This window comes from Pongo abelii, chromosome 16 (genome assembly GCF_028885655.2).
Source record: "Pongo abelii isolate AG06213 chromosome 16, NHGRI_mPonAbe1-v2.0_pri, whole genome shotgun sequence".
Lineage (NCBI taxonomy): Eukaryota > Metazoa > Chordata > Mammalia > Primates > Hominidae > Pongo > Pongo abelii.
Window position 1 is genome coordinate 72,633,689 of NC_072001.2, and position 26,482 is coordinate 72,660,170.

The 26,482-nt window shown below is 40.7% G+C and overlaps 2 protein-coding genes and 1 pseudogene across 6 annotated transcripts in view; 2 read left to right on the forward strand and 1 right to left on the reverse strand.

Moving 5' to 3' along the window:
• Nucleotides 1-19,606, forward strand: part of KIF23 (kinesin family member 23) — a 34,285-nt gene extending 14,679 nt beyond the window's left edge. For 2 of the 5 annotated variants that reach the window (XM_024232586.3, XM_024232587.3), the window contains 14 exons: nucleotides 223-325; nucleotides 6,603-6,682; nucleotides 6,817-6,936; nucleotides 7,309-7,432; nucleotides 7,735-7,893; nucleotides 9,423-9,580; nucleotides 11,076-11,249; nucleotides 11,480-11,659; nucleotides 11,942-12,253; nucleotides 15,999-16,250; nucleotides 17,205-17,287; nucleotides 17,479-17,560; nucleotides 18,068-18,138; nucleotides 18,972-19,606. In XM_024232586.3, the coding sequence (XP_024088354.1) occupies nucleotides 223-325; nucleotides 6,603-6,682; nucleotides 6,817-6,936; nucleotides 7,309-7,432; nucleotides 7,735-7,893; nucleotides 9,423-9,580; nucleotides 11,076-11,249; nucleotides 11,480-11,659; nucleotides 11,942-12,253; nucleotides 15,999-16,250; nucleotides 17,205-17,287; nucleotides 17,479-17,560; nucleotides 18,068-18,138; nucleotides 18,972-18,987 (1,914 nt within the window). In that variant the 3' untranslated portion in view covers nucleotides 18,988-19,606. The remainder of the gene's footprint in view (nucleotides 1-222; nucleotides 326-6,602; nucleotides 6,683-6,816; nucleotides 6,937-7,308; nucleotides 7,433-7,734; nucleotides 7,894-9,422; nucleotides 9,581-11,075; nucleotides 11,250-11,479; nucleotides 11,660-11,941; nucleotides 12,254-15,998; nucleotides 16,251-17,204; nucleotides 17,288-17,478; nucleotides 17,561-18,067; nucleotides 18,139-18,971) is intronic. The other 3 variants (XM_024232588.3, XM_024232589.3, XM_054531632.2) reach the window with 2 other exon arrangements.
• On the reverse strand, nucleotides 5,590-6,580 carry LOC112129106 (acylpyruvase FAHD1, mitochondrial-like; annotated as a pseudogene).
• Nucleotides 19,607-23,393: 3,787 nt separating the features above from the next.
• On the forward strand, nucleotides 23,394-26,482 carry RPLP1 (ribosomal protein lateral stalk subunit P1). Its single transcript, XM_002825606.6, has 4 exons — nucleotides 23,394-24,153; nucleotides 24,793-24,867; nucleotides 26,101-26,218; nucleotides 26,364-26,482. Exons 1-4 carry the CDS (start codon nucleotides 24,082-24,084, stop codon nucleotides 26,441-26,443), a joined length of 345 nt encoding a protein of 114 aa, XP_002825652.1. The 5' UTR covers nucleotides 23,394-24,081; the 3' UTR covers nucleotides 26,444-26,482.

Genomic DNA, 26,482 nt, shown 5'->3' on the forward strand with positions numbered 1-26,482 from the left:
CCAGAAGGAAGACCAGCCAATTGACAAGTAATCATTAATGTCATGAGTATATTTGTCATACTCTTTTAGCAAACTCTCCCCTAAAATATGTATCCTTTGCCTGTCCTGTGCATTTTGTACTGTGCAAATGTTAAGACTTAGCTTGTTGATATGAATCTATTTAAAGAACATTGTAAACCAGTTATAACCCATTTTAAGTTATTGGCTTTGTGATCTTTTTAGGAAAAAGAACAAATCACTATAAGTCAGTTGTCCTTGGTAGATCTTGCTGGAAGTGAAAGAACTAACCGGACCAGAGCAGAAGGGAACAGATTACGTGAAGCTGGTGAGTAAAGCATAGTATTTATTTATTGCTACAACTTTCAGAAACTTGCAGTGCCAGTTTATTATCTACTTATCAATGGGTGGTTCTTTGTTTTTTGTTTTGTTTTGTTTTTTAATTTTTATTTTATTGAGACGGTCTTACTCTGTTACCCAGGATGGAATGCAGTGGTGTGATCATGGCTCATTGCAGCCTCAAACTCCTGGGCTCAATTGATTCTCCCATGGTAGCCTTCTGAGTAGATGGGACTACAGGTATGCACCACCATGCCTGTCTAATATTTAAAAATTTTTTGTAGGGATGGGGTCTCCTTATGTTGTCCAGGCTGGTCTCAAATTCCTGGGCTCTAGTAATCTCTCACCTTGGCCACCCCAAAGTCTTGGGATTACAGGAATGAGCCACTGTAACCGGCCTCGTTGGGTGGTTTAAGCACAATTGTCCTCCATTAGATAATTTAGAGGCTAAGTTTATAGTTAGGCTGTTTTGGTATCAATCTATTACAATACACTGATTTCTTTAAGAATGAGGAAAGTTGTATTCAGTTAGTCTGGGTGCAGTGGCTCACACCTGTAATCCTGGCAATTTGGGAGGCCAAGGCATGTGGATCACTTGCGCCCAGGAGTTCAAGACCAGCCTTGGCAACATGATGAAACCCCATCCCTACAAAAAATACAAAAAATTAGCTGGGCGTGGTGCGTCTATAGTTCCAAGGTACTTGGAGGCTGAGGTGGGAGAATCGCTTGAGCCCTGGAGGTCAAGACTGCAGCGATCCCTGATCTCACCACTGTACTCCAGCCTGGGCAACAGAGAACCTGTCTCAACACCAACAACAACAACAACAAAAAAGGAGTCTATTTTTAGTGTTGTAGGTCAGTATTGGGTCCTTGAAATGTTATTTCAATATTTATTAGTGGTAAAAATTGGCTTCTAGAGATGGGAAAATTCTGAACACAAGCCAATTGAAGGCTTTAAATATATATATAGCCAATCTGTATATGTGTTTTTAAAAATCCATGCATGTTATGTCCTGTTGCCTTTTTGTAGTTTTTTAAAAATTAATATAGTTGTACATAATTTTTGGGTATATGTGATATTTTGATAGATGTATACAGTGTGATCCATCAGTGTAATTGGGTTTTCTGTCACCTTGCATGTTGTGTTTTATGTTAATAAACATGTATTGAGTACCTACTGTGTGCCAGGAATTAAACACAAAGGACGCAGTCCTGCTGGAGAGAGCCCCTCCTGATAGAGGAGATCAGTAGATAAACTAGGTTGTTTGAGTAGAGTATGATGGGAGTGCAGGGTAGGGCTGCCTAAACCAATCTGGGAGTGGGAAGGTGAAAAATTGAGTGGGAGTGAGCTGTATGAAGAAGGATAGGATTAAAGGCAACGTTCCTGTTCCAGGAGGCAGTTGCTTGGTCCTGAGATAATATGGCAAAGTCAAAGTAGCTGAAGTAGAGGATATAAGCTGGCGAACTATGAGAACTGAGGCAGGAGAGCAAGGCAAGGTCATGAAGACCCTTGTCTGTCATATCAAGAAGTTTGAATTTTATCTTGAAGGAATAACGTTAGCTGCCAACTATTAAGGGTCTAGTGTGTATCATAGTATCCACACACTAGATAGGTAGGATTGTATCACACCCATTTTTCAGATGAGGAAATAGATTTGGGAAGGTTAATTTTCTCAAGGCTGGAGCCAGGTTGGTTGGACTCTCACAGCTTGTGTCTTTATACTATGTCATACAGCCTCCCCTTAAAGAAGGATTAGTCTTTTAGAAAGATCATTTTGCCAGGGTAGAGAAATAATTTACCAGGGGCGAGCCTAAATATATGAAAGAGCAGTTAGGAGCTTTTTGCAGCAATTCAGGTAAGCAATTGTGTGACCTGGAGGCAAAGGTCAGACGACACTGAGAGCTAGTTAGGAAGTAGGTCCAGCTGGATGTGGAGAATAAGGAGGTGTTTGATTGAGGAGAAGCGGTTTTAGGAGCAGGTATAGGCAGTTAGTGAGTTGTGTTTGAAATGTTCAATTTATGCAAGTGAAAGTGCCTTGTAATTGGATGCAGAGGTACATGGATTTGGAAGGAGAGAGATTTTGACTTGAGGTTTATAGGTTTAGGCTTTGCAAATAGAGAAATGATTGGCTGGGCACGGTGGCTCACGCCTGTAATCCCAGCACTTTGGGAGGCCGAGGCAGGCGGATCATGATGTCAGGGGATTGAGACCATCCTGGCTAACACGGTGAAACCCCATCTCTACTAAAAATACAAAAAATTAGCTGGGCATGGTGGCGGGCGCCTGTAGTCCCAGCTACTCGGGAGGCTGAGGCAGGAGAATGGCGTGAACCCGTGAGGCAGAGCTTGCAGTGAGCCGAGATCGTGCCACTGCACTCCAGCCTGGGCGACAGAGCAAGACTCCGTCTCAAAAAAAAAAAAAAAAAAAAAAAAAAGAGAAATGATTGAAGCGATTAGGTGAGATAAGATAATTCATAGTGAATGGAGAGGAACAAGCTGAGAGCAGAAGCTTGAGGAACAACAAGCCCTTTATTAGCTTGGGACGGACAGAGAAGGGTGATAGCTAAAAGGGATTTGAGGGATTATGAAATGATGAAAAAATACACACACACATTATATATGTACATTAGAAGATAGTAAAGACTTGAGTTTATTCATATGCTGAAGAGATGATGTTTAAGTCCAGTGGTGAGAAATGGGGCCTTTAGAGCTGCCTCTACCCTGGGCCAAAGGACTCTTGCAATTTGCCTGAATCATATGAATTTCATGAGAGTGGACTGCGTGTGTGCTGTCTGTCAATGTCTACCCAGTGCCGCTTACCTACTAGGTGTTAATAATAAAGTGATTATTGGCGGAGCAAGATCCCAGAAGAGGCAGGAAAATCTGAATCTAGATCCAAGAGGAAGGATTAACTTTGATGGGACAAGAGCTGGTTTGGGAAGAAAGTAAAAACTTGAAGTTTTGGATGCTTTGGGGAAAAGCTAGAAAGGACTGTTAGTGTTAATATAGAGTTAGGGAGTGAGAGTAGAAAAGGAGATTGTAGTTGGGGCATATGGCAGAGTCTCCAGGTTTTTAGAGGTGGTACACTTCTGAGGGATAGGGTTTGGGCTGTCAGCTGTAATGGAATAGAGATAAAGATTTACTGGAGTTGGGACATTGGGACCCTGTGACTACAGCATATGAGAATGATTGTTGTTCTCATGGATACCGAAATAAACCAGGGACTGATATGTAGGAGGAGTATTTCAAGGCAATAGGGAGGAACTAGGAAAATGTTGCTAGCCTCTCCCTCTGTTTACCATACTTGTAGAATGTCAGCCTTTAGAAAACAAGTAGTTTTTTTTTTTTTTTTTACTCCAAAAGGCTACAGGGCTGCAGCAAGAGATAAATGGTTAGGTTGCAGGGCTGTGTGCCATGGATGTAGGGTGAAGCCTATGGACCCTTCCTGGTATAGTATTTCTGAAGGTATAACACAGAGAGGATTACAGAGGAAACCAATTGCATTGAAATGTGTTTTAAAAGTATTCTTAAGTTTGTCATACAGTAATTATGTGCTTCTTTAAAGACACAGCAGCAGGTCTGATTAAATAAATGCAGTGTAATGATGAACATAAATATCTTGATGAGCAACAAACTGTAACATGCTATAAAAATATCTGTGATTTGTATTGATACCAATTACAGGTACTACTAATGCTGTGGTTTTTGGCCTGCATTCATAATTGAAGGAACTAGCGAATTCCAGTTAGTTTGGTAAAAAATAAATAATGTAATTTATTTTCCATCTAAGTATGCAGACACCCCATAATGTTCCCCCGGACAATATAGACCTCAGGTTAAGAACCCCTGACCACTAGGGAAAGCTATCAATGGATTATTTTGTGAGAGATTTGAAGATGCAGGGAAATCTGTTAATAACATGAGTTCCTGAGAGCACAGTGGAAGAAGAAAGAACATTAGGAGTTTGGGTCAAGGAACATAAATCATGTATCATGGAATATTAGAGAGGTACAGATGAGTTCTGTATTTTGGGAGGTGTATCCAAGATCCTCCAAGGAGTCCAAGGGTGAAAGCATAATCGAGTTAGCTGACCTCAATCAAGGTTTCAAAATGAACTCATTCTTATGGGGTCTAATCAGATGAGAGCTGCATTTTTGAAAGCTTGATTAGACTGTTAGACTTGCCTTGGCTCAGAAATCCAAATAAGAGTGGTCAGAAGTAACAAGCATGCCACCTAAGAAATCCTTGCTGAGATGTAGAGGGGACAGCGTTAGCTGATTCCGAAGACACTTGACTGTTAGAAACAACAGGAAAGCCCCTCTAGATGCAGCGAGAGCTTCAGACTCTTGCATGCTTCTTTTGAGAATCTAATGCCTGATTATCTGAGCTGGAATGATTTCATCCCAAACCACACCCCCAAGCCTCAACCCAGCTGCGTAAAAATTGTCTTGCATGAAACTGGTCCCTGATGCCAGAAAGTTTGGGGATCTGCTGCCTTAGAGAATATATTTTATTTATTTATTTTATTTTATTATTTTTATTTTTAAGCCACATAAAAGGCAGCAGCACACTTATTTGGAAAACTATAATTTCAAAATCATCTCCTGAACTCAGAATCGATGGGTCAGGGTAGACACCCTAAGTAAACAGGTGAAATCTTCATTAATTGTTTACTTATTAAGTAAAAATTTAAATTAATTGATTATGTACAGCAGTGTTTTTCCACATTTCCCTGATAAGAATCATTTGGAGTGCTCTGTAAACACAGCTTCACTGGAGATTAATCCCATCAAATTGATTTAGTGGCTCTGGGATGGGCCACAGTAGTTTGGAAATTTTTATTTTTACAAATGCTTCCTGATGATGACCAAGTCCAAGGAAATTTGGGAAACACTGATCTGGAACATAACTTTCAGTTTTCGCTGCAGTTTTTAAGTCTTAAACGACTGATCACCCTAGAGATAACCCACTGAAAAGTCTTCTCCAATCCAGTTTTATGAAAGAAAACTCTAGAACATTTGGTTTGATAAAATTTTTCTGAAGCACCAGAAGTATTTTACTTTGGCTTTTTAAATTTCTGGCCTATCCGTTCTAGTTCACGTTTTCTTGAAGAATCCATCCTCTTTGAGTTGAGCCATAGCAATCTAATCATTTTTTTAAATAATTGGTTTCTTATTAAAGGATTGCGACATTTAATAGCCGTTGCTTGCTTTTGTCTTTCTCCCTTCTCCCTGAAACTTGTTAAGAAATGACTCAATATTCTGGCCTTTCCACCTTCAATCTCATACTGACCACGCCGTGTATGCTAGCCTGGATCTCGTTGTCTTTAACTGGTCCAACTCCCTTTGGTGTCCCGGTCAAGATAATATCGCCTTCTTCCAAGGTCATGATCTTAGAAACATAGTTGATGATGTAGGGGATGGAAAAAATCATGGAGGGTGTCTCACCCTCCTGTCTTGAGTTCGCCGTTGACCTTGAGCCAGAGCCTCAGATTGGATCAGGGATCTTCTCCTTGGGCACGAACGCGCTGACTGGCAGGAGGCTGTAAAGCTCTTGGCCAGAGTCCAAGGCAGCCCCTTTTTCTTGCACTCATCCTGCACGTCCCTGGCAGTCATGTCCAGGCACAGGGCATAGCTGCTCACGTAGTCCATAGCTGCGCAGCCATGCTTGCCCATCACCATGCCCAGCTTCAGCTCGTGGTGCAGGTCGCAGCTGTACGCGGGCATGAGGATGGGCGAGCCCTCAGGTGCGTAGGCCGTGGACAGCTTCAGGAACAGCATGGACTCGCTCAACACCGCGTTGGCATCTCCCTGGTGTGGTCCCCATAGTTCCTCCCCACACAGACGATATTCTTCCCCCACCCCCAGAAGCAGAACAGTGGCCTTGGGGGTTGCCATGAATCCTGCCAGTTGCCTAGAGAATATATTTTAATATGAGGATATTAAACATCTCTATCTAAGATATTCCTTCAGAGAATTTAGGATTTGGAAGAAACCTTATAGTCATTAACTGTAATGTTGCATTTTGTGGAAAAGCCTGTTGATAGAATCCCTGAAGGATGGCTGTTTAACCTTCCCAGAAGTACTGCTATTGAAAGAGAGCCTGGACCATGTATAGACAGCTCTTTATATTGAGCCACAAAAATTTGTTATTTATAATTTCTATCTAGTAGTTGTTTGAAGTTGAGATTTTATAGGCAAACAGAACACACTTTAGCTACTATACTGTTGTTCTGAAATAGCATCTATGTAATATTTTTCTGTCAGGTAATATTAATCAGTCACTAATGACGCTAAGAACATGTATGGATGTCCTAAGAGAGAACCAAATGTATGGAACTAACAAGGTAAGCAGCAGCCTTCTCTGATCTTTTGTATAGTTTCATTTGTGTGCATTTTTTTTTTTTGCTCTGATCTTTTGTATAGTTTCATTTGTGTGCATTTTTTTGCGTAACACATTTGGATATGAATGTCTTTGTAGATGGTTCCATATCGAGATTCAAAGTTAACCCATCTGTTCAAGAACTACTTTGATGGGGAAGGAAAAGTGCGGATGATCGTGTGTGTGAACCCCAAGGCTGAAGATTATGAAGAAAACTTGGTAATTTTAATGTATTTGTCCTATAAAGTCTTGAGTTTTTGTCGGGAAAACAGTTATTTGGATGAGCAGAATGACATTTTGAATATTTTAAAAATGGATAGAGAACCATTGATTGTAGAAGTAAACTAGGCTTGGTGTGGTGGCTTATGCTTATAATCCCAACACATTGGGAGGCTGAGGTGTGACGATCAATTGAGCCCACCTGGGAGGTCGAAGCTGCAGTGAGTCGTGTTCATGCCACTGCACTCTAGCCTGGTGACAGTGAGACTGTGTCTCAAATAAATAAAAATAAGCAATCTTTGCTTCATTTAGTAATTTCTGGGACTTGGATATCCTTATTTTTTTTTAAACTCCATTCGTTTTGTATTTTAGCAAGTCATGAGATTTGCGGAAGTGACTCAAGAAGTTGAAGTAGCAAGACCTGTAGACAAGGCAATATGTGGTTTAACGCCTGGGAGGCGATACAGAAACCAGCCTCGAGGTCCAGTTGGAAATGGTATGATTTGGTGTTGTATCATTTGTCCACTCATTGGTCTGTCTCTTTCTCTCTTTTTTTAAAAAAATTATTTCATATAAGAGAAATGTTTACATACCTTCTGAAGAACCAAGCACATAATAATTTGAACAATATTTAAATGAGCTTATTTTGCATACTATGATTCTTAGGTAAGTAAACTTACGTCAGCTCAAGAAATTGCAATGGTTAGTTGCACTGGGGCTGTATTCAGTGTTAAACTTGTTTAAATAAGCTCTTTCTCTCCTATGTAACTTTTCGTAATTTTCTATAATTCAATACAGAACCATTGGTTACTGACGTGGTTTTGCAGAGTTTTCCACCTTTGCCTTCATGCGAAATTTTGGATATCAACGATGAGCAGACACTTCCAAGGCTGATTGAAGCCTTAGAGAAACGACATCACCTACGACAAATGATGATTGATGAGTTTAACAAACAATGTAAGGGCAAAACTATTTGCAATAATTTTATTTAATTAATTTTTTTATTTTTTTATTTTTTGAGACACAGTTTCACTCTGTCCCCTAGGCTGGAGTGCAGTGGCACAATCTCGGTTCACTGCAACCTCCACCTCCCGGGTTCAAGCATTTCTCCTGCCTCAGTCTCCCGAGTAGCTGGGACTACAGGCACATGCCACCACCCCTGGCTAATTTTTGTACTGTTGGTAGAGACGGAGTTTTGCCATGTAGGCCAGGATGCTCTCAAACTCCTGACCTCAAGTGATCCGCCTGCCTCGGCCTCCCAAAGTGCTGGGATTACGGGCATGAGCCACCACTGCCAGCCAATTTGCAATAATTGTAACTTCTGAAATTGAAAGTATTTTCAATGAATCTGAGTTATATGATAGATTGCATCTTTAAGGAAGTTAAGGAAAATTGTGTCTTTATAACTTTGAAGCACTCAAGGCATTGTTTGATTAGTATGACAAGGCATTTTTCCACAGCTCTTTTTTGTATTCTAAGGAAGTCAAAAAGAAAAAAGTGAACATGTGTTCTTTCTTTTGTTTTTTACAAACAGTGCTGGAGACACAAAGAAATATTTTTTAGTTTCCGGTGTCTACATAGTGGGGATTGTAATTGTTTCTACTTCAGGATATGTTGTGAAGATAAGTGAGATAAAGTATGAAAATCCTGTAGAACAGTAAACTCTGGTACATAGTGAATGTATCTCAGTGAATGAATGTATCTACTTTTTTTTTTTTGAGACTGAGTCTCGCTCTGTTGCCCAGATTGGAGTGCAGTGGCGCAATCTCGGCTCACTGCAACCTCCGCCTCCCGGGTTCAAGCGATTTTCCTGCCTCAGCCTCCTGAGTAGCTGGGATTATAGGTGCACACCACCACACCTGGCTAATTTTTGTGTTTTTAGTAGAGACGGGGTTTCACCATGTTGGTCAGGCTGGTCTCAAACTCCTGACATCGTGATCCACCCACCTCGGCCTCCCAAAGTGCTGGGATTACAGACGTGAACCACCATGCCTGGCTCTACTATTTTTATTATCATTATTCATTTGAATCTTTACCAAAAAGTTGTGAGATAAAGTGGTATTTAAATTTCCATACTGAAATGAAATTTGCTCAGAAATATTAAGTAACTTGCCTAAGTCATAACTAGTAAGTGATGTACCAGGGATTTCAGCTCAGGTTTAATTAATCCCAATTGTAGTGTTGTTTCTATTTTTGCATTTGTTGTTGTGAAGCAAAGTACCTGTAAGGATTGGGAAGAGAATGCTATAGTGCACAATGAAAGTCTTGAGTATTTTTTCAGCATTTAACAGAAAGCTTCTGTGAATATCTTGTCAATTTGAGAATGAAGCTCCTGATTTCTCTCTAAACTTGTTTTCTCATTATACACTGATTCTCACAGAGATTTGCTGAATAACTACATTTTATCTAGTGTCTGCTAGCAAAAGTTGATGTCATTGTTTGTTTTAGAACTGGTGTAAAACTTGACCTGTATGTTTTTGTTTCAGCTAATGCTTTTAAAGCTTTGTTACAAGAATTTGACAATGCTGTTTTAAGTAAAGAAAACCACATGCAAGGGAAACTAAATGAAAAGGAAAAGATGATCTCAGGACAGAAATTGGAGATAGAACGACTGGAAAAGAAAAACAAAACTTTAGAATATAAGGTTTGTTTTGACATTATTATGACAGATATATGTGCTGGTGTTTTAGCACTGGTCTCTAAGGGAGATATTGTACTCCAGCGGCCTGTAAATGCTGCTTATTAAGAGTTCTCGTTTGAGTGCGGTGGCTCATGCCGGTAATCCCAACACTTTGGGAAGCTGAGGTGGCCAGATCATCTGAGGTCAGGAGTTCAAGAATGAGCCTGGCCAACATGGCGAAAGCCCATCTCTACTAAAAAAGTACAAAAATTAGCTGGGCGTGGTGGTGAGTGTCCGTAATCCCAGCTACTCAGGAGGTTGAGGCAGGAGAATCGCTTGAATCCGGGAGGTGGAGGTTGCAGTGAGCCGAGATTGAGCCACTGCACTCCAGCCTGGGTGACAAGAGCGAGACTGTGTCTCAAAAAAAAAAAAAAAAGTTCTCAGGCTGAGTGCGGGGGCTTATGCCTGTAGTCTCAGCACATTGGGAGGCCAAGGCAGGGAGATCACTTGAGCCCAGGAGTTCCAGACCAGACCAGGCAACGTGGCGAAACCCCATATCTACCAAAAAAATTAGCCAGGCATGGTGGTGCACGCCTGTAGTCCCAGCTACTCCGAAGGCTGAGATGGGAGAATAGCTTGAGCCTGGGAGGTTGAGGCTGCAGTGAGCTGGGTTTGCACGACTGCACTCCAGCCTAAGTGACAGCGAGAGCCTGTCTCAAAAAAAAAAAAAGTTCTCAATTGGTTATTTACTAATCCTCATCCCATGCTAAGGAGGAAATGTGAGTGAAATGAAGAATCATATGTTCTTTAATTTTATGAGAGTTTTAACAGTTGAAAAGGATGTTCTCTGACCCAAACAAGGGAGCTTTCTAGAGCTTAGCTTTGGTTGTAGCTTGCTTTTCGATTTATTAGAAATATTTCCTTAGTATGCTTTTTTTTTAATGAGATAAATGATTAAATGAAATGGTATAAAAGTTCCAGCATCGGGCCTTGGACATAACAGATACTCAGTAAAGCTTAATTGGATCAGTATTTGGTTTATAAATCAGACTGTAAAAGTATAAACTCAGGATTAATCTCTTACAATGGGGTAGAAGGAAATACCGTTTTGTTGGGAAGCATTGCAGCACTGTGTAATGTATGTTTGTTCTCATTTACAGAGGGTCATTTAGAGGTTTGGTGGGGGTACACATTCATAAGAGAAGTTAGTCTCAACCAATATAGTTTTTTTTTAATTCTGAAAATAGCCTAAAAACTAAATTTTAGCCCTTAATTTTAGGAGAAAGTAATTTTCACATGAAGTTAGTTATAAATGTCTTTGGGTGAGGAGCTTGTTTAACATGTTTTCATTTCTGAGAATGGGGGTGGGAATTCAGATGAAATGTTACAGAAAAAAGTGCTTTCTCCATGATTTTTCTTTCCACAAATATGCTTGCATAAGCAAATTAAGGAAGACTATTTTATAGCGACATGAAATGTTTATATACCAAATATTGAACATAGTGGTCTACCTTCCTAGATTGAGATTTTAGAGAAAACAACTACTATCTATGAGGAAGATAAACGCAATTTGCAACAGGAACTTGAAACTCAGAACCAGAAACTTCAGCGACAGTTTTCTGACAAACGCAGATTAGAAGCCAGGTTGCAAGGCATGGTGACAGAAACGACAATGAAGTGGGAGAAAGAATGTGTGAGTATCGTTTGGGTAGTGCTTGTCTCAGAGTTGGATGATTTATTTTACATTGTAGTTAGGTTCAATATTTTGAATTATTGTATTTGTGGTAGGGTTTTGGTGGTGGTTGTTAACTCTCAGGAAGAATTGGAGAACTGTCATTTTTAGGAAATAAAGTGATTGGGTAATCTGGTGTACTCGTTTGCTGTGATTGAATGATAATATACATTGCCATTGATAATCTGTAGGAGCGTAGAGTGGCAGCCAAACAGCTGGAGATGCAGAATAAACTCTGGGTTAAAGATGAAAAGCTGAAACAACTGAAGGCTATTGTTACCGAACCTAAAACTGAGAAGCCAGAGAGACCCTCTCGGGAGCGAGATCGAGAAAAAGTTACTCAAAGATCTGCTTCTCCATCACCTGTGCCTGTAAGTTATTTGTAATTGTGTAGTAACTTTGTACTAGAGAAATTTTGTTCAGATTAGATGACTATTTCTATGAGAATTTTTACATTTTATAATACTTACATTTCTGAAATTTCTCTTTAAAAATATTTTAAAATTTCGAATAAACACAAATTTAGCACAAAAAAATAGAACAAATAATTATTTGTAATGTTAAGTCTTCATGTGCTAACATTATAGAAAAGTAATGAATTGTTTCTCTCAGTTTTTCAGCCTTGCTCATTAATTTTTCTCCAATTTTTCTAGCTTTCTAGTAACTATATTGCTCAGATTTCCAACGGCCAGCAACTCATGAGCCAGCCACAGCTACATAGGCGCTCTAACTCTTGCAGCAGCATTTCTGTAGCTTCCTGTATTTCGGAATGGGAGCAGAAAATTCCTACGTACAACACACCTCTCAAAGTCACATCTATTGCAAGGCGTAGGCAGCAGGAGCCAGGACAAAGCAAAACTTGTATCGTGTCAGACAGAAGGCGAGGGATGTACTGGACTGAAGGCAGGGAGGTGGTTCCTACATTCAGAAATGAGATAGAAATAGAAGAGGATCATTGCTGCAGGGTTAGTGCCAGTATTATTTTAATGCATTGTAGCGATAGATTTTATCTTCTTTGTTTTTCGTAACTTGTGTCTGAAAGTTCATTGGAAAAATGGTTGGGCTATCGTAGAAAGAAGGTCTAATTTCTCAGTTAATTTGAAAGATTGACTCACGGAAATTGAGGCCTGGCTCTTCATCTGAAAAAGCCTAAACACATCTGGCAGCGGAAGTGTGTTCAGTGAACACAGGTCAGTTTGGTGCATCCCAGAGTAGTGAGCTTTTCAGCTGCATACGCTAATAAGCTTGGCACAAAATTGGTGAATGTGTTTTAAAGCATACTTTCCATATTTTTCTGTTGGTTCCCCTTCCCCAAATTAGATTTTTTGTATCTCCTTTCATGCCCTAGTTTTAAAAATTGTTTTCCCAAATTTTTATTTTGAAAAATTTCAGACCCAAAGCAAAGTAGAAAGAATAGTATGGTAATGTCTTTCCCTCCTTGCCTAAGTTTATCAATTGTTACTTGATATAGATATGTAAACCTTCTCCCCTAAGCCTTGTGAAAGGAAATCACAGACTTAGAGACACTTAATCTCTAAGAATAAGGACATTGTACTACCTAGCCACGATCTTTATCACATCCAAGAAAATCAACATTAATTAAATAATTATCCTCTATTGAGACATTATGCAGTTGTCCCAAAATTGGCTTTTCTTTTCTTTTTTTTTTTTTTAAAGACAGAGTCTCACTCTGTCACCCAGGATGGAGTGCAGTGGCATGATTATGGCTCACTGCAGCCTCAGTCTTCCTGAGCTGAAGTGATCCTCTCACCTCAGCCTCCCGAGTAGCTGAGATTACGGGCAGGCCACCATGCTAATTTTTTATTTTCAGTAGAGACAAGGTCTCACCATGTTGCCCAGGCTGGTGTTGAACTCTTGAACTCCAGCAATCCTCCTGCCTTGGCCTCCAAAGGTGCTGAGATTACGTAGCAAGCCACTGCACCCAGCCAGCTTTTTTTTCAATCCATGATACTATGAAAGTGTATGCATTGCATATCATGATTATGTCTTTCATCTCTTTTAATATAAAATAGTCTCACTCTGTCCCCCTACTTTTTTTATTTTTATGACATTGACTATTTTCATTGAAGAGTTTAGGCCAATTATTTTAAAACTACTGATTCCATGCCCAATAAATTGCTTTTAATCTTGAGGCAGTTATCTCAATTTACATTTGCCTCATTCAAGGGTATTTAAATAAATTCACTTTCATATTTTTCTTCTTAAAGATTAAGGTAAAGTTTCTTTTGAATCTGAATAAATGGACCAAGTTAATGTTTGTGAATTTTATATTTAGTAAAATCTTAACAAAGCTCTTTTGGAATTTTTCTTCTAAATCTTAACAGTAAACATTTACTTTAGATTTTCTTATATAGTCAGGGTATAGATGAATGTTCATTTATGTGGCCTGAATTCCTGATTATTAAGGGATGGTGATGAATCCCAAGTTATTTACCAGGGAAACAGATGATTCTAAAGTCTCTTAAGTTCTTTGCAGATTTTTCCTTAAACATTTTTAGACAGCAAATTAGGTAAATGGTCATTCTGACCAACTCTAGTCAGTCATTTTATGAAAGTTTATAGGCTGAAAACTATTCAAGGCTTGCTTATGCCTTGCAAACAGTAATGAGATATCTAATTTGGCTATGAGATATTTAAGGGAATTTACTAGAGATTCTTACGTGAAATCAAAATCTCTTTAGAAGTGCAGCAGAAAAGTTACTGTAAGGTTAGTATCTGTGCGTCTAAGTTTGTTTGTCAAAAATTATGTCAGGTGGACTGAATTGATACTTAAGTGAGGAAAAAAATTTAAATATTTGTTTCATAAATGCTAGTAGATTGTATGGATTATCATCTTTCTGAAGCTTGTTTCATCATATGCTTATTGTTAAATGTTTGAAGAAAACCTTTGTTTTTGCTAAATGGTAGATGATAAGGACCAGACCTTCTTTAGTGTTCAACATTAAATAAATCATTGTAGGAATGGAAAGTTCCTGTTTGTCTTGAGGCTCAGCATCTTTAGTGGCAAACTGTATTGCCCATGTCTTAGAGCTGTCACTAGTGCTGCATTTGTTTCTTGTTAACTATATAGCGAAAATGATTCAGTTCCTCAGATGTGCATTTTGAAATTGAGGTCTTCATACTTGACTAGCTTTGACGGATTTGGCCTGTGATAGACTTTTTCTGTTTGCTTTCAGTTTTGTTTTTTGGGGTTTGTTTGTTTTTTTTTGTTTTTTTTTGTTTTTTTTTTGAGATGAGGTCTTGATCTGTTGCCCAGGCCAGAGTGTAGTGGCGTCATCTAGGCTCACTGCAGCCTTGACCTTCCAGGCTCAAGTGATCGTTCTACCTCAGCCTCCTGAGTAGCTGGGACCACAGGCATGTGCTATCACACCTGGCTAATTTTTAAATTTTTTGTAAAGATATGGGGTCTTCTTACGTTGCCTAAGCTGGTCTTGGGTGATCCTTCTCCCACCTCAACCTCACAAATGTTGGAATTACAGGTGTGAGCCACTGCACCTAGCCCTGCTTTCAGTTTTACAAACAGGAGATGTTCATAAAATTCCAAAGATAATTCATTGCTTCAAACTATAACTATGGCATATATGTGAAATATTATTTTCTTAGGCTGAATGTGCTTAATTTAGCATTCCCAGATTTACATGACATTTAACTGGAAGCAACTTGTTTGTTTTTGAGGCAGAGTCTCATTCTGTTGCCCAGGCTGGAGTGCAGTGGTGCGATCTTGGCTCACTGCAATTTCCACCTCCTGGGCTCAAGCGATCCTCCCACCTCAACCTCCTGAGTAGCTGGGACTACAGGCACGTGTCACCAAGCCCAGCTTTTATATATATATATATATATATATATATATATATATATATACATTTTTTTTTTTTTTTTTTTTTTTTTTTGTAGAGTCTGGGTTTCACCATGTTGCCTAGGCTGAACTTGAACTTCTGAGTTCAAGTGATTCCTCCACCTCGGCCTTCCAAAGTGCTGATTACAGGCATGTGCCACCATGCCTGGCCTAGCAACTAGTCTTTTATTGTATGATAGAGATTGATTTGACACTGTATTATTTATTTGTTTCTTGGAACCTGTATGAAATGTTTGGGGGAAAAATTAGTTGGTATATTGTAGCCATTATTGTATTTGAACTTTTCATGAAGTTCTATTATGAGATTTTAAAATCTTAACTGAAAGCACTCAGAAGTATTTCACATTTCTTTAATCATTTTATTCATATGGTTCTTATTATACCTGTGTTCTTAGGATTGTTTTCTGTTTTGTTTAGAAGCCTAGAAAATGTGTAGGGCTTTCATTGATCTTATTGAAGATTTTAACAAAGTTGTGGACATAATAGATTACCTCTCAATAGCAGGGATAAATATTGGTTTTTGATCAAGAATATGAAATGAGTTGTTTGTCCTGAACCACCCCCAAGCAGAAAAGACTTGCAACATTACCAGAATTTTTTTCTTTTATCTTTGTTGAAAGGGAAACTCTCAGATAGAATGTGTAACATACAAGTTGGTGTTAAAGATGTTTGTTGGTTTTGTGTTTAAATGCAAAGATCATGTTTAAATTACTTGAATAAAATGTTTAGCTTTGGAAAGATTTGCTATGATACTGTCATCAACTAATGTAGCCAAACCTGCTGCACTTCTAATAATACCCTTAAATTAATTCTGGGTTATGCTTGTTTCTCAGTTACTCTTTCAACCTGATCAGAACGCACCACCAATTCGTCTCCGACACAGACGATCACGCTCTGCAGGAGACAGATGGGTAGATCATAAGCCCGCCTCTAACATGCAGACTGAAACAGTCATGCAGCCACATGTCCCTCATGCCATCACAGTATCTGTTGCAAATGAAAAGGCACTAGCTAAGTGTGAGAAGTACATGCTGACCCACCAGGAACTAGCCTCCGATGGGGAGATTGAAACTAAACTAATTAAGGTAAAAAACTAATTTTCACAGGAGAAAAAAATATATTAAAAAATTCAACAAAAGTCCATTTGTCCTGCTACTCCTTTGGTGACACACAGGTAGTGTCAACTGGAACATCAGTGGGTATTTGATATAACCTTTTTGTTAGCAGAAAATTAGTCACTGCTTAGGTTTTAAGTCTGCCAAACTGGGACTAAGTATGCTTTAAATAGGTGTAGATTCTTCGGTTTCTTCGAATTCTAGATCCATGATGTACTTTAATTTAATGACTGTATATTTAGTTTTAACCACTACTTAAAGTAATCTAAGCAAAGCATTCCTATTGCTCTCTGTCAGTTCAAGATAAAAAAAACAAAAACAAAACAAAACCTATGTTAAAATTTGAGCCATCAAAATTACTCAGTATTGAGCTACCTAAAGCCGTTTTCCAGAAAGAGACTTGCCTGCCTATAGAAGAATTCCCCTTTAATCATAGTCAGTGAATAATCAGGAAAGTAAAAGACCAAAAAAAAAAAAAAGCTTTTTATTTCAAGTTCAATTTAGAGTTTTTGTTCTTATTATAATTAGCTACAAATAAGACTATACTGTCATTTGAATATGGGCAACAGGGGGCACTCAGAGAAGAAAGTACCATGCCTTAGAGCATGTAGAAACTTCCAGCAAATTTCTTGATCCTTAGTGCAGTTTAGTTTTTAAATTACAGATAGAGCAAAAGGAATATTTTTTTCTGCAATTATGAATGTTACTGATTACATTGAATTGGACTTCTTTTGTTTGTGAGAGATATGTACTCAAATTTCTAAATTATTTTGATAGTACATACTCAGCAAGTACCAAGTACCATCTGATTTTGTGGATGGGAATTTGTATAAAATAGAATTGTGAGAACAATTTGAAATATATATGTGTGTTTTTCATTTGGGTGTATCAATGTGTAACAGTGACCTTTTCTTTTGGCTTTAGGGTGATATTTATAAAACAAGGGGTGGTGGACAATCTGTTCAGTTTACTGATATTGAGACTTTAAAGCAAGAATCACCAAATGGGTAAGTAACCATCAAAAATCTCTGTATAAAAGTTGGTCATTTTCTTAGCTGCTCATTTTGGAGGAACAGAATAGCCTGTGAAATGTATCATTAATTCTCCAAAGGGATGTAGATAGTATTCCCCTACTTCTAATATTTTTCCTCATCTTAGATGGAAAAATAATTGTTGCATCATGTTTCCCCTCTTTCAGTAGTCGAAAACGAAGATCTTCCACAGTAGCACCTGCCCAACCAGATGGTGCAGAGTCTGAATGGACCGATGTAGAAACAAGGGTAGGGGAAAAATTAAATATTTGTCTGCCTACTAAAATTAGGTTTGTCATGTTTTAAACCCCACAGCTCTAGATTTTTATGCTCTTTGAAAATGCTGAGGTATAATCTCACATTGCCAGTGCACCATGTAGGCCTATTCCTAGAATAACAAGAATCCACTTCATCAGGAACCCCCTTGCAAGTGGTTATTCCTGAGGAGAAGCTCTTGGAAAGAACATGGGAAGGTAGGGGTCAGGAGGCTAAGCTATGGCCTTAGCCACCAACTCTCTTCAAAAACTTATCTAAAATGAGATAAGTTACCTGGATGACCTAAAGACCTTTCTGGCTCACAACATTTGTGGCCTGTGCCAGAAATAAGTTACGAGTGACTGGTGTTTTAACCTAAGGGTCTTTGCTGAACTAGAAAGCAATATTGCATTTCACCTAGGTGTAAAGCCTGCTAAATAACTGTGTTTTATAGACTGTTGAGAGGAGCTGATCTTTTTCCTCCTGTCATTTTCCTCTCAGTGTTCCGTGGCTGTGGAGATGAGAGCAGGATCCCAGCTGGGACCTGGGTATCAGCATCACGCACAACCCAAGTGAGTACTGACTGTAATTGGGGTCTTACTGTGTGCTTTTTTCCTCCTGGGGTCTTTACGTTATCACTCCTTCTACCAGCCATCCACTTGTTCTTCAGAACAAATATATGGTTTTGGTTTCCCCCTTGGACTATCTGGGCCTCCACGGGCGGACTGTAGTAGGCAGCTGGAATGCTGAGAGCCTCAGAAGGCTGGATAAAAGCAATCAGAGCTGCAAGGCAGGCAGTGGTAGAAGATTGGTAGCTCTTGTTCATATTCTGCCAACGCTCATAAAGCTTTCTGAGGCTGAACTGAGAGTACCTCTAAGGAGGGAAGGCTAAAGGCTTAAAGTTGGGGACTAGACAGCTTTGTGTAAATCACTGTTTCCTGACTTGCTTCTTGGTCTTGGTGTAGCAATAGGTGTTCACTAAAATAAATAACACTGAATGGAAGAATTTTAGTAGGGAAGGAATCATACCTTTTCTTCTTCTGTTAAACTTATACTCAGGAGTCTGACCCAGTCTTTTTCCATATTTTAATAAAATCCCTTCTTTACAAAATGTTATATACATATATATGTATATAAAATGTTATATATATATAACATTTTAAACATTTACATACCTTAGTGAGCAATTTAGAAAATTGTTGCAGCAGGATAAAGATGGGAAAACCTCTTTTCTAAATTTAATACTAAGATAAGCATATTTTATAAAAGTTGTTTGCTTTCTCAGAGGGACTTGAATTTTCTCATCATAAAACAGCAGTTCTCAAAGGCCTCCTAAAGATTGATTTGCTATGAATGTGTTACTAATTGCAAAGTTCAACTCTAAGTGCTGGTTGTTATGTTTTAGGCGCAAAAAGCCATGAACTGACAGTCCCAGTAGTGAAAGAACATTTTCATTTGTGTGGATGATTTCTCGAAAGCCATGCCAGAAGCAGTCTTCCAGGTCATCTTGTAGAACTCCAGCTTTTGTTGAAAATCACGGACCTCAGCTACATCATACACTGACCCAGAGCAAAGCTTTCCCTATGGTTCCAAAGACAACTAGTATTCAACAAACCTTGTATAGTGTATGTTTTGCCATATTTAATATTAATAGCACAGGAAGACTCCTTTTTTCATCACTGTATGAATTTTTTATAATGCTTTTTTAAAATATATTTCATATATACTTATAAACTAATTCACACAAGTGTTTGTCTTAGATAATTAAGGAAGAATATATCTAGATCATGCCTGATTTTTTATTGTGACTTTTCCAGCCCTGGTCTGAATTTCTTAAGGTTTTATAAACAAATGCTGCTATTTATTAGCTGCAAGAATGCACTTTAGAACTATTTGACAATTCAAACTTTCAAAATAAAGATGTAAATGACTGGCCAATAATAACCATTTTAGGAAGGTGTTTTGAATTCTGTATGTATATATTCACTTTCTGACATTTAGATATGCCAAAAGAATTAAAATCAAAAGCACTAAGAAATACATAGTTGTGTGATGGCCGTTCATTCAACACGTCCTCCCAGCACCTGGCACAGTGCCCTGCATTTACCTGGCACTCATTGTTTGCGGGATGAATTAAAAGAAAGCTCTAAAAAATACAAGATAATATGATGTTAAATGGACAATGCCTTTTTTTGTGTGACAACCATAATTATCTGCATATTAAGTATGACTTCTAGACATTTAAACAAAAAACATAGTTTGGAGACAACATAAATTAGAAAAAATACTGTCGAAACCATGGTGAAATATCCCATTGCATGGGTGAACACACGTTTTACTTGGATTTAATTTGGATTTCTTTTGAGGCTGAGCTTTTTTTTTTTTTTGAGATGGAGTTTCGCTCTTGTTGCCCAGGCTGGAGTGCAATGGGCACGATTTTGGCTCACTGCAAACTCCGTCTCCTGGGTTCAGGCGATTCTTCTGCCTTAGCCTCCCGAGTAACTGTGATTACAGGCATGCGCCACTACGCCCAGCTAATTTTGTATTTTTAGTAGAGACAGGGTTTCTTCATGTTGGTCAGACTGGTTTTGAACTCCCAACCTCAGCCACCTGCCTCGGCCAGCCAAAGTGCTAGGATTACAGGTGTGAGCCACCGTGCCCGGCCACTTTTTTTTTTTTTTTTTAAACTAAAATGATAGTTTAATCTTTTGTTATTAATAACAAATGTGTGATATTAGTCCTTGCCAAAAGCCGATTCAAAAGTTAAGGGAGAAGACAAAATGCACTAGTCACTCACAGTATAGTAGTAAACAATGTCATATATGTGTGTGTGCATTTGTTTTTTTTGGGGGAGGGATGGATTTTTCACTCTTGTTGCCCAGGCTTGAGTGCAATGGCGCAATCTCGGCTCACCGCAACCTCCGCCTCCTGGGTTCAAGCGATTCTCCTGCCTCAGCCTCCCCAGTAGCTGGGATTACAGGCATGTGCCACCAGGCCCAGCTAATTTTGTATTTTTAGTAGAGATGGGGTTTTTCCATGTTGGTCAGGCTGGTCTTGAACTCCCAAATTCAGGTGATCCGCCGTCCTCGGCTTCCCAAAGTGCTGGGATTACAGGCGTGAGCCACCGTGCCTGGCCTATATGTGTATTTTTAGAATGCTTCAGAACACCAAAGGTTAAATTGCTATTGCAGTAGATACAGAAATTATTTCTTGATTTTCTTCTTATTTTTAAGTTGTTTTTTTAGAAACAGGGTCTTGCTCTGTTGCCCAGGCTGAAATGCAGTGGTGCAATCGTGGCTCACTATAACCTCAAACTCCTGGACTCAAGTGATCCTCCTGCCTCAGCCTCCCAAGAAGCTGGGACTACAGGTGCTCACCACCATGCCCAGCTAATTAAATTTTTTTAAAATATTTTTGTCGAGATGGTGTCTTGCTATGTTGGCTAGGCTGGCTTTTTTCTTTCTTTTTTGAGATGGGGGTCTCATTCTGTCACCCAAAATGGAGTGCAATGACATGATCACAGCTCACTGTAGTCTCAACTTCCCAGGCTCAAGCAATCCTCTCACCTCAGCCTCTTGAGTAGCTGCAACTACAGGCAAATGCCAGCACACCTGGCTAATTTTTTATTTTTTGTAGAGATGGGGCCTTGCTCTGTGGCCATCTGGTCTCAAACTCCTGGCCTCAAGCAATCCTCCCAACTTGGCCTGCCAAAGTGCTAGAATTACAGGCATGAGCCACAGCACCCAGCCTGCTTTTTAAATTATTATTTAAAATAATAGAGACAGCCCGGGCATGGTGGCTCACAACTGTAATCCCAGTACTTTGAGAGGCTGAAACAGGATGGCTTGAGGTCAGGAGTTCGAGACCAGCCTGAGCAACATAGTGAAATCCCATCCCTACAAAAAATTTAAAAATTAGCCAGGTGTGGTGGCACGCACCTGTAGTCCAGGATTGCCTGAGCCTGGGAGGCAGTGGTTGCAGGGAGGCAGTGGTTGCAGTGAGTTGTGATGGTGCCACTGTGCTCCAGCCTGGGCAATGGAGTGAGACCCTATCTCAAAAAAAAAAAATTAATAGAGACTGGGTCTCACTATGTTGCCCCAGGCTGGTCTTGAACTCCTGGGCTCAAGCGATCCTCCCGCTTTGGCCTCCCAAAAGTGCTTGGATTACAGGCATGAGCCACCATGACCTGCCCCAGCCCACTTAAAAAAAAAAAAAAATTTAGCCGGGCGCAGTGGTTCACCCCAGTAATCCTAGCACTTTGGGAGGCCAAGGTGGGCGAATCGCCTGAGGTTAGGAGTTCGAGACCAGCCTGGCCAACATAGTGAAACCCCGTTTCTACTAAAAATACAAAAAATTAGCCGGGCATGGTAGCACACGCCTATAATCCCAGCTACTCTGGAGGCTGTGGCAGGAGAATCGCTTGAACCTGGGAGGCGGAAGTTGCAGTGAGCCGAGATCGTGCCATTGCACTCCAGCCTGCGGAACAAGAGTGAAACTCCGTCTCAGAAAAAAAAAAAAAAAAATTTAAATGGCTTATTGCATAGTATTTTCAAAATATTAATAGGAAATTTTTACTATGATAGGAGAATACGGGGCAGTGGAATTTGTCTGAAGTAACTGTTGAATCCACTAAGTCCTTCATCAACACAAAAGGAAATGCATGAGTATTGATGTTTTGCTTAACTACTTCTCTTGAATAGCTGTGGTTAGTGCTTACTGTTTGATACCCTGTAAAAGTATTATCTATAATGTATACGTGGAGAAAAAGATTATTTCCTCAATGACCACAAAGTGCCACTTGTCAACCAGATCAGTTTTGTTTGTTTTTTTGAGACGGAGTTTTGCTCTTGTTGCCCAAGCTGGAGTGCAATGGCACAATCTCAGCTCAATGCAACCTCCGCCTCCCGGGTTCAAGCTATTCTCCGGCTTCAGCCTCCCTAGTAGCTGGGATTACAGGTGCCCGCCACCACGCCCAGCTAATTTTTTTGTATTTTTAGTAGAGACGAGGTTTCACTATGTTGGCCAGGCTGGTCTCGAACTCCTGACCTCAGGCTGTCCACCCGCCTCAGCCTCCCAAAGTGTTGGGATTGCAGGCGTGAGCCACCGCACCCGGCAGATCAGTTTTTTATGTACACTGCTGGACAAAGAGTATTTTGGACTGACTCATTGTGGCTTTGGAAATGTTTGGATTTTTTAATAGCTTTAACCTTTCTTGACCAAAATTCCACTATAATGGCTGCTTAGATTTGGATGAAAACTCAACAGCTTTATTTTTAAAAGTTTGATAGCTTTATAAATGCTTTTTTAAAAAATTCGGGATGTGAAAATATTTATGTTTGTAGTAACTAAGATTGACCCAAGTGGGACTCTAGATTGCTGGATTCCAATAGAAATGTTTCTTCAGAGATGATTATTAAATAATGGGATGGACTAAATAAAGAAGGTGCCCCCCCCCCCCAAAAAAAAAAAAAAATATATATATATATATATATATATATATATAGAACTAACTTTCCAGTAAACTAAGCAAATTCCACAAGGAATGCAAAGATGACCATTTTTGAAGGTAGGAATTTAAATTGGGTTTAGATAACAAATAACGGGTTGTAGACAATTTACCCATAATCCCCCCTTCCCCCAAGCACTAGGCAGTGAAGTTAGGCTTCTGGATTCCACCTCCACGCTCCACCGCGCGGCACTATGCAATCTTGGGTTAGCTACGGGGTCTAAGTTAGGCTTCTAGATTCCAAATCCACGCTCCACTGCGCGGTAACTACATAATCTTGGGCTAGTTTACCGGCTCTAAGACTTAATTTTGCCATATGCAAGATGGAGATAACATTCAATTCCTGCTGTGTGAGGATTACGTGAATCCTTGTAGAATGTGGCTCAGTGCCTGGGACATAGTAAGCGCTCTACGGCTTCTGCTAGCATAACGCTGGTAGTTTCTCTCTTCCTCCTACATCTACCTATCTCACCCAAGGTCCTGCGCTAAGCAGGGGCCTCCAAGCTGGGACGCAGCCCTTACTCTCAGGGTCAGCGCCGGCTGGGAAGGCCGCGACCTAACCCGGAGATTACGAACAATGTCACTAGCGCCACAGCGGAGCTCCTGCCAAGTCAAGCAACTCATGGAACCAACGGGGGCGAAGTCCGAATACCTAGGCAACCCTATCCTAAAAGTGTTTTTAACGTTCTCTGGTCCCATAATTTACCCAAATAAAGTGGGACCGTATTTGCAGGCGCTGAGACACTTTCTCAACAGGAAGAACGAATCAGGCGCAGTGCGCAGGCGCCTTCAGTCGGTCCTGGGTCCGCCTCTTCCGCCCAGTGCGGGCGCCGATTGGTCCGCGTGGACACATAAGAGGCTGCGTATAGGCGCGAGAATCCTTTTCCTCAGCTGCCGCCAAGGTGCTCGGTTCTTCCGAGGAAGCTAAGGCCGCGTTGGGGTGAGGCACTCACTTCATCCGGCGACTAGCACCGCGTCCGGCAGCGCCAGCCCTACACTCGCCCGCGCCATGGCCTCTGTCTCCGAGCTCGCCTGCATCTACTCGGCCCTCATTCTGCACGACGATGAGGTGACAGTCACGGTGAGTGCGGGCGTGGGCCGGCGGCCTGGCTGCCTGTGGGCGGTGACTCTCGGCTCTCCATGCGGTTCCCGGCTCCAGGCCGTTCGACTGAACACTTCCGGCCGGGGCCAGGCCGCGAACACAGGCGGCATGGGGCGGGCGCTCCTCGGGGCTGGGGCCTCTCTCTCCGGGCAGGACCTGGGCCCCCGGGACCACGTGCGGGCCCAGCGGGCATGGAGTGCTCCTGAGGCGGGGCGCTCCGGGTCCAAGAGCCTTCGTGTAGAAAAGCTTTTCCGCAGTGCTTGGGCACCCTGACCCGTGCCTCGTCTCTCTCAGGGACACTTACTCGGACCTCTTTCGGTGTAATTGCCTTAAATTCCCCCGGTCGTGGAGGAAAGCGCCCGAGCTCGGCTCCACCTCCCAGGTCTTGTAACTTAAAAATAGCCGCGTGACTCAGGCAAGTCCCAGCCCGTGAAACAGCAGTGATGGGCTCGCCTCATTGCAGGGCGCCTGGCACACATCACTTTTGCTTATGATAGGATATTTGAGCTGGTTAAACATGTTATGTACACTTACTGAGTGACGTGCCTTTAACTTGCAGCATTTTGGAGATACTACATACGCTACGTTTTGATGGATTGACGTTTTTATTTGTTGTAGGAGGATAAGATCAATGCCCTCATAAAAGCAGCCGGTGTAAATGTTGAACCTTTTTGGCCTGGCTTGTTTGCAAAGGTAAGGTGATGGTGGCAAAGTGATGTGGTAAGGCCTGCTGATTTACGAGGGCAGGTGTACATGCTAAAGTACCCCCAGCGGTGCCATAACGCCCCACATGCCGCTGGATCTCCTAGGTGTTTTTCGTTGCATGTATATCTCTAGGAGCTAATAAGTTTCAGCTTGTCAAGTCTTATGTTTCCTTATCAGATTCTGGTTTCCCTTTTGCTCTGAAACCATGGTTAAAAAAAAATCTGAATCAGGTCATTTATTCCCAAAAAGGGTCACCCGGGAGATAGGTACTACCCATATTAAGTTGCAAGCAAATTCTTTTTCTTTTTTTTTGGAGACGGTGTCACCCAGGCTGGAGTGCAGCGGCGCGATCTCAGCTCACTGCAAGCTCCGCCTCCTGGGTTCACGCCATTATCCTGCCTCAGCCTCCCGAGTAGTTGGGACTACAGGCGCGCGCCACCAAGCCTGGCTCATTTTTGTGTGTGTTTTTAGTAGAGACGGGGTTTCACCATGTTAGCCAGGCTGGTCTCTATCTCCTGACCTCGTGATCCGCCCGCCTCTGCCTTCCACAGTGTTGGGATTACAGGCGTGAGCCACCGCGCCTGGCCCGCAAGCAAATTCTTTAAATTCTTGCATTAAACCTATGGTTTGATGGACATTTGGGTTTAGCGGACTTAATTGACAAAGTAGGTACTGTGTGTTGGGATATAAAAGACTAATAATGGAACTGTGGAAAGAATATTCATTTGAGTGCTTCAGGAAGTTTGGATTTTTTTTTTAATTTTTTTTTTTTTTTTTACCAACATGTTATTTGTAAAAGGAGGGAAATCAGCTACCTCAGGAGGTTCCTAGCATATAGGAATGTAGTTATCAGATTCAAAGCTGAACAGTAGTGTGTTGCCCTGTAACCTAAGTCTTGGCTGTTAGCAAAGAAAAGCCAATGTTTGGGGTGTTGGTTCCAGGACTTTCCACTAATAAGAAAATCCCAGGATGTTCCATCTCTTATATAAATGTATTTGCATATAACCTATGCACATCCTCCTGTAAACTTTAGAAGACTACATGTTTGGTACACATGTTTATTTTTCCACTGTTGAATCCATGGATGTGGAACCCACTATATATAGTATTAGGGGTTGATCACTGTAACCTGGAATGGGGGATACTTTTCATCTTTGGCTGCGTTGAGTGCTTAACAAGGACAGAACTGGGCGTTTACCTATGCATGCACATGTATTGCAGGCCCTGGCCAATGTCAACATTGGGAGTCTCATCTGCAATGTAGGGGCTGGTGGACCTGCTCCAGCAGCTGGTGCTGCACCAGCAGGAGGTCCTGCCCCCTCCACTGCTGCTGCTCCAGGTAGGAAACATGGAGTTTTTAGTGTTGGGAGGAGCGTAGAGATTTAAAAAAAAAAAAAATAGTATTATAGGCAAAATTGCCGTTAATTTTCCACAAGTAGATGAAGTATGGAAATCCTAACACCTGATTAACTTTTTTTTTCTAGCTGAGGAGAAGAAAGTGGAAGCAAAGAAAGAAGAATCCGAGGAGTCTGATGATGACATGGGCTTTGGTCTTTTTGACTAAACCTCTTTTATAACGTGTTCAATAAAAAGCTGAACTTTA